General features: G+C 52.9%; 2 protein-coding genes across 4 annotated transcripts; one reads left to right on the top strand and one right to left on the bottom strand.

Annotated features, from left to right (window-relative positions):
* Window positions 1-222: 222 nt before the first annotated feature.
* Window positions 223-6,872, bottom strand: TP53I13 (tumor protein p53 inducible protein 13). Of its 3 annotated transcripts, none has more exons than XM_070562794.1 (7): window positions 6,741-6,872; window positions 3,689-3,757; window positions 3,416-3,457; window positions 1,630-1,758; window positions 1,299-1,493; window positions 652-1,207; window positions 223-570 (listed from the first exon to the last, which is right to left on the bottom strand). In XM_070562794.1, the coding sequence occupies exons 3-7, from the start codon at window positions 3,428-3,430 to the stop codon at window positions 458-460; spliced, it is 1,008 nt and encodes a 335-aa protein (XP_070418895.1). In that variant the 5' UTR covers window positions 3,431-3,457; window positions 3,689-3,757; window positions 6,741-6,872; the 3' UTR covers window positions 223-457. The 3 variants fall into 3 exon arrangements, with proteins under 3 accessions (XP_070418895.1, XP_008524017.2, XP_070418896.1); XM_008525795.2 differs by lacking the exon at window positions 6,741-6,872 and adding an exon at window positions 3,948-4,102; XM_070562795.1 differs by lacking the exons at window positions 3,416-3,457; window positions 3,689-3,757; window positions 6,741-6,872 and adding an exon at window positions 3,192-3,353.
* ABHD15 (abhydrolase domain containing 15) lies at window positions 4,973-16,802 on the top strand. Its single transcript, XM_008525803.2, has 2 exons — window positions 4,973-6,883; window positions 9,967-16,802. The coding sequence occupies exons 1-2, from the start codon at window positions 6,003-6,005 to the stop codon at window positions 10,490-10,492; spliced, it is 1,407 nt and encodes a 468-aa protein (XP_008524025.2). The 5' UTR covers window positions 4,973-6,002; the 3' UTR covers window positions 10,493-16,802.
* Window positions 16,803-17,970: the final 1,168 nt, after the last annotated feature.

The raw sequence follows: 17,970 nt of genomic DNA, 5'->3' as shown, positions 1-17,970 counted from the left end.
TTCCGTAACACCATTCCCTGCCATGGTGGCGGGAGGGGTCTGTCACACTCCTAAAACTCCGAGTCTAAGGCCAGGTTGGCAAGAGGAGGCAGGCTGGCGGGTGGGTACTCAACTCAACTTTATAAAACCCCCCCACCTCAAACACAACCTAAATGGCCTGGGACAATGTCCTGGGTGGCAGTGAGTGTGTCTGTGTGGCAGATGCACAAGCTCAAGTCCAGATTCTACTAAAATAATTTAATTAGAAATACAGACAAAGGAGGCTGAACTAGGCCTTTTGCTCCCTGGGCCACCCCTCCCGCAAATCACGTTAAGGACCAGCCCCTTCGCAACGCTTAGCCGGGACTGCGCCAGCCGGCCACCAGGGGGCGGCCCTGCGCGCGGTCCACGTGGCAGAGGTCGCGGCCTCCCGGCGGGCGGAGGAACCGGACTGCCACAGTGGCAGGGCTGGGGTAGGTCAGTTGGAGCTGTCCCCATCCGGGCCACTGTCTGGCGTGGGCGGGAGGAGGGGTCTCCGGCGGGAGCGCTTGACCCGGCGCGGGGGCATCAGCAGCCTCCGCTTCAGCACAGCTGTGGGCGGGGTGGGGCTCAGTCAAGGGCGGGGAAGCCATGGGGGGCGGGGCTGGGGGCGGTGAGGCGGGGACTTCTCACCGGCCACTGTGTCCTGGCTGTCCGCTGTGGGCTCCCAGTAGATGCTCTCCCCGCGTCGGAAGTTTCGGTGCAGCCGAGTGCAGAGCGTGGCCAGGGTGAGCAGCACCAACAGGAAGGTCAGGGCCATGGCAGCCCAGGCGGCCTCCTCCGTGCGCGGGGTGGGGCCCCGGGCTGCCCGCGGAGGCGCTGCTGCCCGCGGGGCGGGGGAAGCCTGACTTGGACAGGCACAGCCCCCAGGGCTGCTCTGCCCTTTGGGCAGCTGAGCCTCTATCCTGGAGCTGGCATTGCCTCTAGGCCCCCCAGGCAGCAGGGGGGCAGTAGGCACAGATGGGGCATTACCCCCTTCACCGGGGGTTCCCAACATGGGCTGCTTGGCCTCCAAGCTCCGTGGGAAAGCAGAGGGGAACCTCAGGGCTGAGGGGATGGGCTGGAGACCAAGGGCAGCTCGCAACCCACGCCTCTTGACACCACCAGGAGAGAGCTGCCTGGGCCTTCTAGATGCCACCTCTGCACCTGGGGGCCGCCAGCTCCGCAGAGTAAAGGCCAAAGCCAGGGCCTAAGGGGAGAAGTGACAGCAGTCACCCTTTCCCTGCCCAGAGAACCCAGTGACCCCGCCACCAACCAGGCCCGGGCCCAGCACCTCTCACCTTCACACACCCTCTCCGGCACAGCTGCCCTCTGCGGGGGGTTGGCACCAGGGGAGAGGGTCCAGAAAGGCTGTCAGAGAGGAACCATGCCTTCCTCTGCTTCCTCCGCCGCCTCCTCTTCAGCCAGTGGGCAGCCCAGGCTGGCTCTACCCATGCCATCTCCAGCGCCACCCCCCATGCTGCCAGCACCAGAGGCTATGAAAGGAGGAACTGTTAGAGCTAAGACGAAGGTGGTGAGCAAGCAAGAGGAAGCCCCTGAACATTCCTCTCCCTGCACAGGAGGCTGCAGCCTCTGCCTGTGCCAGACAACCACCCTTCCTCAGCCACTTACCCGATCCTGAGTGAGGCTGGAGTCAGGGGCCAGAGAGGGCTGGGCAACACAAATGTGGGCCAGGAGGGCCAGCTGGAGCTTCAGCCAGGGGTGGGCACAGGGGTGGTAGAGGAAGCTGACGCCCTCAGCCTGGAGGAAAGGCATGGAGACATCGGGCCAGGCCCAGGTCCCTCTCAGAGAATCCCAGGTTCTTACACCTGGGAGGCCAGCTTAAAGGGACTCCCAGGATGGCTAGATGACCCTTCCACCTTCAGGGCTCAGGAAAGGACAAGGAGCCTGGGTACCGATGTGCGCTCCCTCTTGCCTCTGAATGTTCCTTTCACTTCTCCTCTCCATCAAGTGCCACCCTTCAAACCTCACAGCTTTCATGACAGCAGCCTGGTTACCCCTGTAGGACTCAGACCACACTCGAGCTGTATTTCTCTGCACCTGCAACCGTGACTCTGCAGGTCCCCAGTCTAGACCGTGAGCAACCCCCGAATGGAGACCAGGTCTTCTGTTTATCGATCCCATCTATATATTCAATCTCCTCCAGCATCCAAATACAGGGCACACAGGCAGCAGGTGCCCAATCCCAGGATGGCAACATTAATTAGCCTTTGATTGAGCTGACCTGATGCTCAGCACTGTGCCAGATGCTGTAGGAGATGTCAAAAGAAAACTCCTGGACTCCGCTGGCAGGGAATGTAAAGGAAACTCAGGGACACAGAACTAATCCAAGTAAAAGAGCAAACTCATACAACTCAAGTGGCTAGTTGCTAAATTATGAGAGAGAAGTTATAAGCATTACATGAATTTGGACACGGTGATGAGCAAGGGCTGTGTGATCAGGCAAGGTCTCAAGAGGGAGCTGACTCCTGCACTGGGCTCTGAAGATGGATGGGGATGGATGGGGATGGAGGGCAGGAGGGCAGGGAGCTGCCCACTTCAGCTTCAGGTCGGGATAGGCCAGGTGTGGAGGAGAAGCAGCAGGAGCAAAGGTACAGCAGTGGGAAATGAGCCTGGCCCTCACATGTGTGGTGAACAGACCAACACGACTGGAGAGGAACCAAAGATTTGGAGACGTCAGATGAAGCTTATTTAACTAAGGAGGGCCTGAAAAGCTGGCAGGGGGTATGGCCATGATAAGGTGGGAAATAAGGAGCCAGTGAAGGTTTCTGCACAGTGGAACGATTTCGTGAAAGGGCTGCTTGAGGAAAGGAATCAGGTAGGTGGTGTGAGGTCTCTTGGCCTGGAGCTATTACAAGGAGAAAAAAAAAAGACAGATATTTTAAAAGGAAAACCAAAGGGACAAGGAGGCTATCTGACCGCTGGCAACAAAAACAGAGAGGCAGCAGTGCACAGTGAACCCCAGTTTGGAGCCTGGTAACCTGAGGCACGCTCCCTACACCATACAGCTTCCTACTTTTGAAAGTGCTGTCAACAACACACAGTTCGTTTACTCTTCGTGGGTACAGACATTCCTGATATCCTCTCTTACAGAAAACTGGGGCCCAGAGAAGTCAGAAGACTTCTCACAGTCACACAGCAGAGTTGGGGCACAGGTTGTTTTCTTCTACTACCGTCAGAGTTCCCCTTGAAGCCTGGGCAGCTGCTCGACAGCATTCCTACCACGGCACTGCAGAGGGCAGAGGCCTGCGGCTCACTGTCCTGGGACTAAGAAGACTGCCTCTTCCTGAGGGAAGCGGTAACGAATGGAGCTCGTGCGCAGAAAAGGTGGAGACAGCCTGCAAGGAGCGCGCGGGTTCCAGAGCAGACACCAGGACGGCTCCCCGCTGGCGCTTACCTGCTGTGGGCTCATCCGCGTGTAGGCCACTCTTGGTGACACCTATACATGGGGAAAGAAGAGAGCTTAGAGCAGCTGGGGGACTCCTTGCGGAAGGTGGGGAGGGGACAACAGGCCCCGGGCCGCCACAGTGGAATGGAGACGTTGGCGACAGAGGGCCCGAAGAACCGGCAGAGGTCTTCAGAGGGTGACTGCGGCGGGTGCAGCGAGGCCAGAGCGGGACTGCTGGGCTACCCCGCACGCCCCTCTCTCCGCCGCCCTCCAGGCTCCTACCTGTGGGGGTAGAGGCCACAGGCCCTCGGGACACCGGGCTCCCGCCTCCTCCGCCGGCTCAGCCACCACCTGTGGGTCCAAAGCGCAGAAGTGCTGGAGCGCTGGCCTCGGCTCCGGCCCTGCGCTCTCCCTCCCCAGGCCCAGCCCGCCAGGGGAGGACTGCTAGTCCCCTCCGCGCGCGCCACTCCTTGAGGACGAACTTTCGGCACAGCGCTTTGAGATCCCGCGCCGCAGCCTGCTGAGGCGTGGGTCGCCTTACCTCGCGGGGGCCCAGGAGCCCCGCCAGGGCTGCCAAGAGCAGCAGCTGGGGCGAAGGCGGAGGAGGCGCCATCCCCGCCCGCCCGGGGCCGGCCCCGCTGCCCCGCCAGCGAGGGAGCGCGCGCCGCCCCGCCCCGCCCCGGCGCCCCCGCGCCGCCCGCGCACCCACGCAGACCCCGGGCTCGCGCGCGCCGGTGCGCCCCCGCCCGCGCTCCCGCCCCCCAGCCTGCGCGCCGCGCTTCGCCCCGCCCCCGCAGCTCCGGGCTGCTCGCGCCCCGCCTCCGCCCCGCCCCAGTACCCGCCCACGGCTGCGAACCGTGCGCGCATGCGCCCTAAACTCCAAGCCGGAAAAGTTGGGCGTGCGAGCCCGGCCCCAGCGCACCGTGGGGCGGGGCAGGCGGCGGCCACCTCCTTCGCCGGCTCATTTGTCGCGGCGGGTCTCCGCGGCCTGCAGAGGGCAGCTGCAGCGCCTGGGTGGGATCATGGAGCGGGGCGAAGGGCGGGAAATGGGATCCCTGTGGACCAGGTGGCCCTCCTCTGGCAAACCTGCCTCAGACTCGTCAGTGTGACCTGCACCTAGAAGAGGGGCAGAATCACGAAGCCCGAGCTGTGGCAGGAAGAGGGTCCCCGCTCTAGAGCTTCACCCTCAGCCCATCCCACTCCTGCCCTCGCAAATAAGGCCCGAACGCGGAGGAGCCTCGGAGTGTCTCAGGCCTCCATCCTCCCAAGGCCCAGAAGACCTGCGAAGCTGCAGCCTGGCCGGGGGCTGCTTTGTTCCCCACGTCCGCCTCCGCTCTCATCGTTCGCTCAGCAGTGGCCAGTGTGTGCCCTGGGGACGCACCGGGCGCCGGCCCTGCTTTCCTTTCCCGGTGCACTTCATGGCTCGGCTCTGGATTTTGAGGAGAGACGGGAACGTGGGTGGAGAGTGAGGGCTGAGATGCCCAGCCCAAAACTTCGAAATGGAGCAAGAACGCCTCCCACATCCTACAAGGGGGTTTCTTAGCCTTCCCCCGTACCCCGGTAATTGCCAGTTATTGAGCTGGTGAAGGGACTGCAATCTACCCCCTGCTTCGGCCCCATCGCAGGGTGCCAGGCATCCCCCCCCAGAGCACCTGAGTGGGTCTTTTCCCCCCTTATTCTCGGAGGCTTCAGGCTGTTTCTTCTGGAGAAGTCCTTCCTGGGGAGCAGTGTTGAGGATTTCCTCTATCTGAAGCCAGGCTCCGGGGGGGGGAAAGGGGACACACTCCCGGGGGAATCGGGACAGCGCACTGATGCCGGCAAGGGAGCGATCACTCCCCGGCGCTCTAGCCTTCCCCTGCAAACGCGCTGTCGGGGCAGGACGCCTGCCCTGGCCCTCGCTGGCCCGGATCCGGACCCCCCGCCCGGCCAGGTTATTGCGCAGTTGGCGGTGCCCGCGAGGCCGAGACAAACACCGAGGTCAGAGAGCGCTGCCGAGCCCGGGGAGGGAGGCGCGGCTGGTGGCTCCGGCTGCAGCTGCAGCCGCCCCGCGGGAGCCGAGGAGCCCGCGCTCAGAGCTGAGGTTTATTCACTTCTCCTTTTTGCTACTTCTCAACAGCGGCCCCTGAGGGCGCAGCGACGCAGGGGCTCCCCGGGGCAGATACGCACTGCATGGGGCGGAGGGGCAAGAGCAGAGGACTCTGATGCTCATCGTGCCCCAAGCCTCCATGTCCGAGTCTCCCCACTTCTTTGCCGCCAACACCCCACTCCTGGGCTCGCTGCCCTCCCCACTCCCTTCCGGCTCGCCGGCGCGTCCTCGCTCTCTCGGTGGTTTCGGCTTCTTTCACCCTCTGCTCTTGCTTGTCGCAATCGCTGTACAAAGGGCCGGGGGCGGGAGTGGGGGGCGGGCGAGGGGAGCCGGGCCCGAACTGGCTCCCTCGGCGGGGCCGCGGCCAATCCGGAGCGCGCCCCCCCGCGCGGGAGGGCCCTGGGCAGCCTCTCGCGGCCGGGCGGAGCCGCGGGCAGAGTGGGGAGCTCGCGGAGGGGACGGCCCCACCGCCCGCCGCCCGCCGCTCGCCAGGGGCTCTCCTGCCTCGCCATGCCGCCGTGGGGCGCCGCCCTCGCCCTGCTCCTGGCCGCGCTCGCCCTGCTTGGCCTGCTCGCTCCGCGGCTGCGGCGCCCCGGGAGGCGCGCCGTCGGAGCGAGGACCCCTCCGGGGGCCCGGGTCCAGGACCACGCGGAGGAGGGGGACGGCGGAGGGCCCGCAGACCGGTTTGACGACGGGCGTGAGCCGCTGCCCGGCGGGTGCAGGCTCATCTGTAAGCCGTCGGCGCTGGCCCAGTGCCTGCTGCGCGCCTTGCGACGCTCGGCAGCGCTGGAGCCGGGCCCGCGCTCCTGGCTGTCTGGGCCCCACCTGCAGACCCTCTGCCACTTCGTGCTGCCCGTGGGGCCCGGGCCTGAGCTGGCCCGGGAGTACCTGCAGTTGGCGGACGACGGGCTGGTGGCCCTCGACTGGGTCGTAGGACCTTGCGCCCGGGGCCGCCGGGTCACCAACGCCGGGGGCCTCCCTGCGGTGCTGCTGGTGATCCCCAATGCGTGGGGGCGCCTCACACGCAACGTGCTCGGCCTCTGCCTGCTCGCGCTGGAGCGCGGCTACTACCCGGTCATCTTCCACCGCCGCGGCCACCACGGCTGCCCGCTGGTCAGCCCCCGGCTGCAGCCTTTCGGGGACCCGTCCGATCTCAAGGAGGCGGTCACTTACATCCGCTTCCGACACCCGGCGGCCCCGCTCTTCGCGGTGAGCGAGGGCTCGGGCTCGGCGCTGCTGTTGTCCTACCTGGGCGAGTGCGGCTCCTCCAGCTACGTGACGGGGGCCGCCTGCATCTCGCCGGTGCTGCGCTGCCGCGAGTGGTTCGAGGCCGGCCTGCCCTGGCCCTACGAGCGGGGCTTTCTGCTCCACCAGAAGATCGCCCTCAGCAGGTGGGTGACGGAGGCCGCTGACGGGCAAGGGGGGAAGAGAGGTGTTGGGCTGATCGAGAGGCAGCTCTGCCTTGTAGTGAATCGAACAGGTTTTATGGCAATTGGGGCAAAGGTGTCACACACTTTCCGAAGCTGTCCAAACCCTCTGGTCTAGACGGAGCGGGTTTCAAAGCCATAGACGGACTCAGTCAGCATCATTATGCTAGAGGCAGGACTCCTGCCCTGGGGCCCCCACCGGCCTCCCCTCGGCCCCACCGTGTCCTAGCAACCTGAGTACCTGCCCCGCTCGCGGCAGAGGCAGCGCCTGACATTTAGCGCTTAGTCCGTAGCTTGTCAAATCAGCAAAGAGGGCTCTGGAAGCAATTGCAACTGATTATCTGTGCAGACTGTTTCCGTATAGTCTCTGAGCCAAAGGGACAGGAATCAGAAATTTGGTGGTCTTTGATTTATTAAAATTCTTTAGGCTTGACAAATGTTTTGCATATTCCTAGGTACGTACTCAGTGTTTAATGCAAACATTTAAATATATATTTTTTTTAATCTTCAAAAAGAGAACAGTCTACCGCCAGGGTGACAGGTGAGACTTTCCCACCGAGATGGCCTGAGCAACATTTCCACAGCAAATAACCAGGCCCCAGCTTGCACTGTTGCTTTCCTAGGAGATGGCAGAATGAGGTCAAAGACATTGTGGCGACAGTGCGGTGTGGTAGGAAGACCTGAGATGTGACGTCAGACCCACTTGGATTCAAATCCTGAATTTCCAGCAAGTTATCTAACCCCTTTGAACCTCACTTCCCTCTTCAGTTAAATGGAGCTGATAATAGCTACCTCACGAGGTGATTATGAGCATGAAATGAGATAACCAAAGCGAGGGGCCTGGCGCTGGGTAGGTGCTCAAAAAATGGTGGCAATTGTGATTTCTCTTTCTTTCCTTGCCCCATTTTGCCTCCTGTTCTGAGAAGGTCAAACCCTGAGCTCAGCAGCAGCCCAAAGTGCTGCCATGGCAACCAGATCCACCAGCGCAGTCCAGGGGCCAGTGCTCTCCTAGGCTGCATTGCCAGTTTTCATCCACAAATGACCGCCACCAGCGCTGGCCCTGGGCACCAGCTGAAGGATGTAGGGAAGGGAGAGCTATTCCTCTACCCTGTAGGTCCCTCTGGCTGGTCTAAGAATTAAATTGATGTGAGACAGAACAACAGGAGAAAATCAAACAAAGTTAAATAATAGGTATAGATGCGAGAAATGCAGGAAATCTGAGTAACTTGCCAAAGTGATGGAAGCCGCCATCTTAAATATCATCTTCAGCTAAAGACAAAGGAGGTTGTTGGGGGGCTGGTTTGGGACTTCAAAGGTTCAAGGAAGGCAATTTGCACGGAGATGGAAAAGCAAATGTTTGATAAACAGATGTTTGCTGGGCCCTCTATAGACAATGTGAGGAGAGAGAGAACTTTGACTAAAGTGGGCTTGGCAAGGATCCTCCCAGTCTGCCATGTCCGTAGTTGTCTATGGTGACGGCCTATCCTGGGGACAGGACTTCTATCTTGAATTCTTTTAGGCAGTTAGGGGGAAAGTCAAAGTTTCTTTCAGAGTCTTTTGTCCTTAAAAATAATCAAGCCAAAGAGACAAATTTTGGGGTGGCCAGTTCTGATCTACCACAAGGATAAGGTGACGAAACTGGAGAGGAAACCTGGGCCTTCGGGAACTGCCTTGCCCGTGGAAGTTTAGGATTGAAAACTCAGGGCAAGCCTCTTTGAATGTTTGCGGGAGACACACATCCAAATTCAAGTGGCTAAAGCTGGGTTGGTCCACCCAAAGGAGCTGCCAATCCTGGCCTCCTTGTCAGGGAGCCAGGCCCTCTCCAGGGAGGTAGAAACATCAAAGATGTCCCTCTTTCCCAGAGCGGTTGCTCTCAGGCTCCCATTTGGGAACTCACGCTGTAAATTAATTACACTCCCACTTCCTTCCTCTGCCACCCAGCCTTCTCTAGGAATACCTGCCCCACTGATCAAGGTCACACTCTTTGTCATCATCTGGACAGCATATTAGCTTTTAACATACAAACAAACAAACTAATACAACCTAAAGTAAAATGTTAGTGATGGAGGAGTGTCGCCTGCTGGTTTGGATAGTCTGGGCCAGTGAGTTCTTCTAGGAGAGGTTCAGGAGGTGACAGTGCATAGCAAATTCCCCACACAGGGTCAGAAGTGCTGTCACTGCAGCTCAGTGGCTGTAAAGTCAAATGTTCCCCCTAGGCTGGGCAGGTAATGCCCTGAGTGACAGGCCTGGTAGGAACTGCAACGCAGGAAGGAGGCAGAAAAATACTCTGTTGTCTGAGGAATGCCAGCCCATGTTGCCAGATATTCTCATTTCCCTAGAGAAGCCAGATAGCTGCATTTTACGTGAAATCTCCTGATTTTAAATGATGACAACGAAATGGAAGTTTTAAAAATACTATACGGGCAAAGAAAGCCTCCGTGACCAGAATCTGGCGTGTGGGCTGCCGGTCTATAACGTGTGCTGTCAATTTTGGGTTTTATTTATTTATTTATTTATTAGCATATTTGAGTGTTCTTTTTTTTTTTTTTTTTTGAGGAAGATTAGCCCTGAGCCAACTACTGCCAGTCCTCCTCTTTTTTGCTGAGGAAGACTGGCCCTGGGCTAACATCCATGCCCATTTTCCTCTACTTTATATGTGGGACGCCTGCCACAGCATGGTTTGTCAAGCGGTGCCATGTCCACACCCGGGATCCAAACTGGCCAACCCCGCGCTGCCGAGAAGCGGAACGTGGGAACTTAACTGCTGCGCCACCGGGCCGCCCCCCGAGTGTTCTATTTTATTGTACTTTTTTGGTGAGAAAGACTGGCCCTGAGCTAACATCTGTGGCAGTCTTCCTCTAATTTTGCACATGGGACACTGCCACAGCATAGCTTGATGAGCAGGGCGAACGTGCGTGCCCGGGATCTGAACTGGCGCAAGCGGAGCACACGAACTTACCGACTACGCCCCGCCGCCCCTTGCTGTCAATTTGTTTTCTAATTCTTCCCTCTCTTTCCTGCTTCCCCATCCCGCTTCTTGCTGTCAGGTATGCCACGGCCCTGGAGGACACAGTGGATACCCGCAAACTGTTCAGGAGCCGCTCCCTGCGAGAGTTTGAGGAGACCCTCTTCTGCCACACCAAGAGTTTCCCCATCACCTGGGACACCTACTGGGACCACAACGACCCCCTTCGGGATGTAGACGAGGCTGCCGTGCCTGTGCTGTGTATCTGCAGCGCTGATGACCCCGTGTGCGGGCCCCCAGACCACTTTCTGCCGACTGAGCTCTTTCACAGCAACCCCTACTTCTTCCTCCTGCTCAGTCGCCACGGAGGCCACTGTGGCTTCCTGCGCCGAGAGCCCTTGCCAGCCTGGAGCCACGAGGTCATCTTGGAGTACTTCCGAGCCTTGACTGAGTTCTTCCGAACGGAAGAGAGGATGAAAGGGCTGAGCAGGCGCAGAGCTTCGGTCCTAGGGGGCCGGCGACGGTGGGGAACCCTGCAGAGACGGGAGATCTCTCCCTCTTCCAATCTGGAGGAGATCTTTAGCTGGAAACGCTCATATACAAGGTGAGACCTAGCCCGGGAACCCCCCAATTTCTGTAAGGAAGAGCAGAGCTGGGCATGGGAGAGTCGTCAGAAGTGATGAGGACCGAATGGGCAAGCAGCTCCAGCTCTTTGCCGCTGGTTCAGCCCCTTCTCTCTTAAACTGGTCTGTGGAAAGACATGGAAGTTCCAGCAAGCTGGCGCCGCCTTTACCCTGAACGGTCCTGCCCAGACTCTGCTCAACACACTCCTGCTCATCCTGGTCAGCAGCTGGGCATTCCCAGTCACTGTCTCCTGTCACCAACCTCATAAGCCAAAGAATAGCATCGTTTAAGTCCCTGGACTCAAGAGAAAATGCTCTCTCACTAGCAATGACTACAGAGAAGATGAGTGTATGTGTGTCACTGGGCAGCCCTGCCCCACATAAATAATCAGCTCTGTGACCCTGATTCTCAAGCTGGAGCCACTTAATGTAGTGAGGGCAGGATGTTTGTGTCTTGGTCCCGCTTCCCTCATTTTGTCCTGTGGTTGTGGAGCTCTGCTGACGTCACGCGGCCACAGCTCTGGAAGCGGGCTCACAGTGTTACACTTGTGAGTGTGAGAAAGGTGGCAGAGGCAGTAAGTGCTGTGCTGAAACTGGGTTGGTGAGGGCAACAAGGTTGAGGGTATGAACGTCTGTGTCTGGGATACTGAGGTCCGGTCTTTCAGACAAGTTCTGCAAGTCTTGGTTGGGAAAGGGGCCGATCTGCGGCTTCAGCTGAAACCTCAAGCCTTCCTGGAGAGATCCCCCAGATGATTTTGGGAATGGGAAGTCCTCGCACGCAGGGTCTGCTGGACCATGGCTCAAGGAGCCAGACTCTTGGGCACGCTAGCTGCTCCCTCCAGTACTTTTTTGGGAGATTACTCCAGAAAGCCCTAGCCAGAGCCATTTTCTCCTGAAATGTGGGCTTTCTGTAAGTGGTGAAAAGTGTAAACCTCATATCTTAGGTGTCTTCTGGTTAGTTGCCCTGTTTTCTGACACTACTACTAGTCCCTCCCTCTCCAGAGCCTGCAGAGACATCTGGGACCAGAGAAAACAAAAGTTCCAAGAGGTTGGCTAGAGCTGACACAGTGATTTATGAATATTTCACATTTCTATGCTTTTTCTGCTGAATTATTCAAAAAGCCATCCATGTAGATGCAGAAAAAGCTTCTTGCTGGATCTGGCCACTCAGTGACTGTTTGGTTTTATGAGAAATAATGCTGAAGACCAGAGTTAAATAAGGCATTGTACAGATTGATCCACATATCCTGTTTTGGATAAGGCCGTTACACAACATAATAGGACATCCCGTTCCATGTGCTGCTAAGAGCTTTGCCCTGAAATTTTATTTTAATTTGTCATCAAGAAAGAGGGCACCTGTGTTGACAGGAGGTTCTATCCTGGCCTTACAAACAGCAAAGCAATTTTAAAGAGGAGAGATGTTTACCAAAAGTCATGTCCTAAGGCTTGGTGTGAGGAATTCCTGGGGCCGTGATTTCAGGTTTGGATAATCTTAACCCAACCTCATTCTTCTAGATCAAACAAGAAGAAAGTCTGAACTATCCGAGAATCTAAATGGAAATGTAGCTAACACTCAGTTGTCTAAGGTACATTATCCTGTCATGAAAAAATTACCTCTCTCCTTCCCCACTTCTTGCTCCTCCTCATCCACATTCCTCATCTAACATCCTCTCACGGTTTCTGATCAGTTGAAATAACAAGGAACTGAAATCTAAACAAGCTGTTCTACTGCTGGTTAACAGTCTTCTGTGTAAGGCCTGGTGAGGGAGAATTACTGACATCTGGCCACCGCCCTCCCCCAGGATCTGGTACAGTGGGGATTTCAGTTAATGAGGGTCCCGCAGTCCCATATGCAGGACCCTAGGATCATTCAGAACTGACTGCAAAATGGGAAGCAGCCAGTAGTTTTTAATCACCCCTTGCTTACAGGCCCCTAATGGCTAAAATCTGGATGGTTTCTCTAGGCCAGATACCATGGGACTCTGGTTCTTTAAGATAATAGCTTTTGGAGAAATCATGGTTGGTTTTCCCTTCCTTTTTTTTAATAGGAAAGAACGCTTGCAGCGGGAGTGGGGTAGGGTGAAGATAGGTAGATTTTTTTCAGTTATAATCTTAACGCCCTCAGAATGGTAGAACAGCCCTAGTCCAGGCTTCATTAATTCCCTCGGACCCACAGCCCTAATGACCTAAACCCTAAGGTATTTCTCCTCTGTGCCCCTTGAGCCTGATGTGCTCATTATATCTCAGAAAGCTACTTCTGTCTCATCTTCCCATCACTGTTTGATGGCATCACGGCTTTTCAGTCCGTTTTTACCAAGAAAGTGCAGTTCCTGTTCAGACAGGTTTGGGTGACCCCATCCTTGAGTCTAATGATGAAGGAATCACCCATACTGACTCTGCTTTGGTTAATAGCTAATTATGTGAAACCAGCTGGAGGAAAACCACGCACACTATTCTGAGAGAATTGTGGCCCTTAAACAAAATGACAAGTTAAGAGTTTGAGGAAGTAAGAAACAAACAAACAAAACCCAAAGAAGTACCAAAAAGTTGGAGTTTTCCAGACAGCCAGTCTAGTGATCCTCTCAGGCCTCGTTCACTTACTTGCCTCCCTTTTCGTCTCTTCATTATTTCTAAACACCTTCAAATAGTAAGAGGGAAAAAAACCGCTAATGACTTAAAGGAGGCATTATCTCAGAGGTAGAGACTGAGTTCTCTGACTCCAGCCATTGATCAGAATGCAGGAAGCAGACAACTGCCTCTGACGGTTTCTTTGAGTTCTGCTAAGTTCTGACCTCAGATACCAAAGACTGCAAGGCTATAACTTAATTCTCTTAAAGGTTTAGTATTTTATGTATTTATATCCACGGTGGCTTGGCTGGAGACGACAGTAAGAAAGGCAAGCACCGAATCCTCACTTTGAGAATCATCTGAGCGAATATATCCTTTCTAAGACTTGAGTACTGTTAGAAAAGAGCTCTTGACACAGGAAGTGTCATCTTGGCTTTATATAGAACCTCAAAACCACCCCAGAGTCAGAAGTTCCTCTGTACTCATCTTCACTTGAGACCACAATATCTTTTGTCAGTCAGTCACCCTTAGTTATCTCAAGGTATCTTCTGTTAGAAGTAAACTTTAGCATGAATTCCTCTCCCTGCTTAAACAAGTAGGTACCCTTGGCCACTTTAGTAGAACTTGCTAACAATGCAAATAAGGAGTATTTGTGATTCTATGGCCAAACCACAAAGGATGGCCTCAGAAATTGTTTTCACTAGTTATCACAATTTGCAAAGACAAGATTGAGAAGTTGTACCTAGGGAGTATCCAAGTGCCCGGAAATAGAATGAGTGCCTCAGGAAGCAGGAAGTCCCACATCATCATTGGGATATACAGGCTAGACTGCCACCTGGCACAGCTCATGGAGCGGACATGTGCCAAGAAATAAGGGTGGCCCTGATTTCATATAAGATCTCTTCTCATCTGAAAGTTGGTGAATTGAAATAATGCTAATGAGCTCCATGTGTTGTAAAGACTTCTGGTTGCTCTGTGAGACTGAGGATCAGGAGATCACAGACCTGATCCAGATTCTGGGAGTTGGACAACAACATAAAGATTTTAATGAAAATAATCCTAAAATGACCAGAGGATGTTTTTAAGATATCCAATAATTATGCTCTAGTCTAAAGGGTCTGGGAAGAGCTAAAAGTTTGAAAGAAAAGTGGATTTTCATTAAAGCAAACAATAAAAGACACTAACACATCAAAAATAAATGTCTCCAGCCCCTCCAGCCTTCCTGTGTAATACGGCAATACCTTGCTCTAGTGTTTATCCCTAGTGCGGCTGAACAAAATTTCTCTCCAACTTGTTTGCCTCTGAATAGTAAATAAATCGCAGTCTCCCTGCAACGAGAGAATGTCATTGTTTTTTAAATCTCCAGAAACAAACGTGCTGTTTGTCTTCTGAAGTCCTCTGTGTACTGAGCCGTGCTTACCTACCTGTTGAGTTAACAGAGCTCCTGGTACATTCTCTATTTGCTGGTTGTTGCTTCACTTCTGTAGATCCAAGCTGGGTCCCCTAATGCCAACCAGTGGCAGCTCTGTTTAATCAACAACCAGGCCTCCTGCTCTGGGCTAATAATTTCCCAGCAGACTCAAATTTCCCTGATCATCAATGGTACCTACATAGAGATATTTTCCAGTGGGCAATTAATAATTTGTGTGTTGGCTAGAGTACCGAAGTAGTAGTTTGGAGAGGTGGGTTCTAGTTTCACTTCACCTGTGACTCCTCTGATATCGGGAAGCTGATTTTATGAGTTGTTCCATATGAAAAGACGGAGATTGTGAACAGGGCTTAATTTAGAAGCTCTGTTAGGATATAAAGAGATAGGAAAACCAGGTGGATGCCATTCTCCGAGTCTGGAGCTCGAAGACCACTATGGAGGCGGCATCTGCGTTCAGATCAAAATCTGTTCTCTAATTCTTACAAGGCCAAGAAGTTCCAGTTATTAATTCTACTGAAAAGCTGGGAAGAGCCTGGAAGAGCAGCACTTTTGAGGCTCACAGGCTGGGTCCCGGGTTGCTGAGGATAGGCAAATTCTCCCCGCCTCCCCCCCAAGCATATACACACAAGTACACTCACTCGCTCTGATAAACATGTTAGGGCTAATACGCTTCACACTGGCTCATTTATTCTGGCTAAAAGCCATGTTTTCCTGTTTCTCACAGACGAAGGTCCGAGAGGATGTCACATTTAAGATCTCACATCAGTTGTGCTGGGGCTGAAGACCAGAACTCAAACAAGTGTTCTTTTATGTCATTACTTTGTCTTTTTGTAGTCAATCGCTGGCTGAGATGACAGTAAATAATGCTCACTTTAGACTCCATAATATAAAGGGTGTTAATGAAAGGGAAAAGAATTTGTCTTCAGAGCTGCTGTAGCGCACAACTCGGGGGGGGAGCCATACACATTAATCTATAAATGGCACCCCTGAAGTTGTTTATTGCGTAGCCTGCGTAGCCTTGACACCCTCAGCAGCCTTGTCTCCCTCTATTCATTAAGAACGAGTATCTGAAAATATGGCAGCAATTAAAGTCACTAATTGCCCACAACACATACAGGAAAACCCTGGTTCTGCAGCTGGCATCACAGAGATGTAGGTGATAGCACTAACATAACCACTGGGGCTGTGGAGCTAGCTGGCCACTGTGGTAAATTTTTATTTATGTTCAAATTTCTCTTACAGTCAGCTAGGGTGGGCTTTAAACCCTAAGAGTTTAAAGTTAAAGAGTTTAAGAGTTTAGTGACTCAGAGTGTCTCTGATATGTTTAGCCAACAAAAACATTTGTTTTGGGTTGTTGATATGGGATACAGGCTAGAAGCACGTGTTTTATAATATTCTCATTCCACTGTAATTTGAAGATCCCAATTGTGAGGATAAAGCAGAAAGAAGTCTTGTTTTTAAAACTCTTTTTGAGTACCTCCAAATTCAAGGGGGGATGTTGGAAATGCTGGTGATAGGAGACCTGATCTAGTCTTGGCTCTGCCACATAGCTGTTTGACTACGCAAATTAAACACTACCTTAAGTGTTAGTTAATCTGAAAATAGCTCCATATCAACATTCTAGGAGTTAAAAAGCTATGTTAAAAAGTGCCATTTTTCTGACAGTCTTCAATAAGGTAGGTAATCTCAATTACACTTTTTAAAATGACACTTAAAACAATTTTCTAATAAAAAACATAAAACCCCCAGCCCATGAAAGCCCCTCTGCCAAAATTAGCCTTCTGACCAAAAAAAGTCACTTTTAGCACTGTTTATTTTTTTTGAGGAAGATTAGCCCTGAGCTAACATCTGCCACCAATCCTCCTCTTTTTGCTGAGGAAGACTGGCCCTGAGCTAACATCCATGCCCATCTTCCTCTACTTTATACATGGGACACCTACCACAGCATGGCTTGCCAAGTGGTGCCATGTCTGCACCCGGGATCTGAACTGGCGAACCCCGGGCTGCCAAAGTAGAACGTGCAAACTCAACCGCTGTGCCACCAGGCTGGCCCCTAGCAGTGTCTTAAACAACACGATTGGATTAGCTATTCTGCCCCATATAGGGCTAAAATGTGATGAGTTTCAAATCTGGGAAGATAAGGCCAGAGGAAACCACTCTTTGAAGCTTTGTACAGGTCGAAGAACTGCATACATTTATGTGTCCGTGTGTGGGAGAGGCTGTAGTTATACAGACCACAATATAGGTCTCTATGAAACTTAAGAACCTGCATCAAACTGTTAGAACCTAAAGAAGAATCATCTCACACCCACAAAACAACAGGCCACTTCACTCTCTGGGCAAACAGAATTTGAGGCAATTAGTCTAGAGGGTTTACGTCTGTATCAGAGAGGTCACTCTTACCCGTCTCTTACTCATTTTTGTAACCCCAACATCAAGCACAGTGCCTGAGATTCAGTAGTAATTATCCAATAGTCACTGAATTGCAATATACTTTATGGGAATAAAATTACTTAAAAAAATTAAGCAGACACTCTGTGTACTAAAATTACTTTATTACAGTTGATTTTTTTAAACATTTCCTTTGCTATGATACAAAGGATACTTACAAACAAAATATTACATATGACCTTGTTTTCGCTCTTTATGTTCTGACAACTTGGTAACAGCTTTAAATGCACAATCTATACAATTAATACAGGTTATATATGAACTATAAGGTATGTGAACCAGAAGAATACTGACAATATACTGTACAATAAGCCTTACCAGTTAGTGCTGCGGACCATTTCTACCAAAAGGAAAATGCACATCTGTACAGTCACCTTTACCAGCTGGTGCTGACAGTGAGGGAGAGGCCTCTTCCCCATTGCAACCCTTGATAAGCCTCCACTGTGGGCATCTGTTTGGTCCGAAAATTGAGAGGACTGTGTACATTTAAAATTAGTCATTGGTAAAGTGGTAGAACATCACTTTCAACATGATAATGTCTCACCAAAAAAATCAGTCCTAGTTTTAAAAGACCACAAGTCCTTCGTCCACTACAAAAACCCTACAGGCTCAAGGGCTTTGGGAGATGAGAAGATGAAGGCTGCCAAGAAGGAGGCAAGAAACCAAGCCAAAATCTAGGTCTTGCAAAATCATCATTTTTCCCTTCACCAAAGGGAACTAGAAATGTACAAATTCATTGATGAACCTCAATGATAACATATCAGTTAGCTGATAACCCTCATTTTATCGGGACCCCTGACTTGTGGGAATAACCGAAAGAGATTGTGAATAATATATACCACTTTTAGAAAAGAACCTCTTGCTTAGTTAAAATATTCCCTTTAGCCACCAAAGCTGGTCCTGGGCTATTACAGGTGTGCATTCATCTCTCAATGGTCTACTCAGAAATGATAAGGTTACAGCTTTTTTTCTTTTCTTTTTTCTTTTTTAAATAAAAAAGCAATTGACTGAAGCA

Source organism: Equus przewalskii, chromosome 10 (assembly GCF_037783145.1).
Source record: "Equus przewalskii isolate Varuska chromosome 10, EquPr2, whole genome shotgun sequence".
NCBI classification, from domain to species: Eukaryota; Metazoa; Chordata; class Mammalia; order Perissodactyla; family Equidae; genus Equus; species Equus przewalskii.
This window is presented reverse-complemented; position numbering and strand designations above follow the sequence as displayed.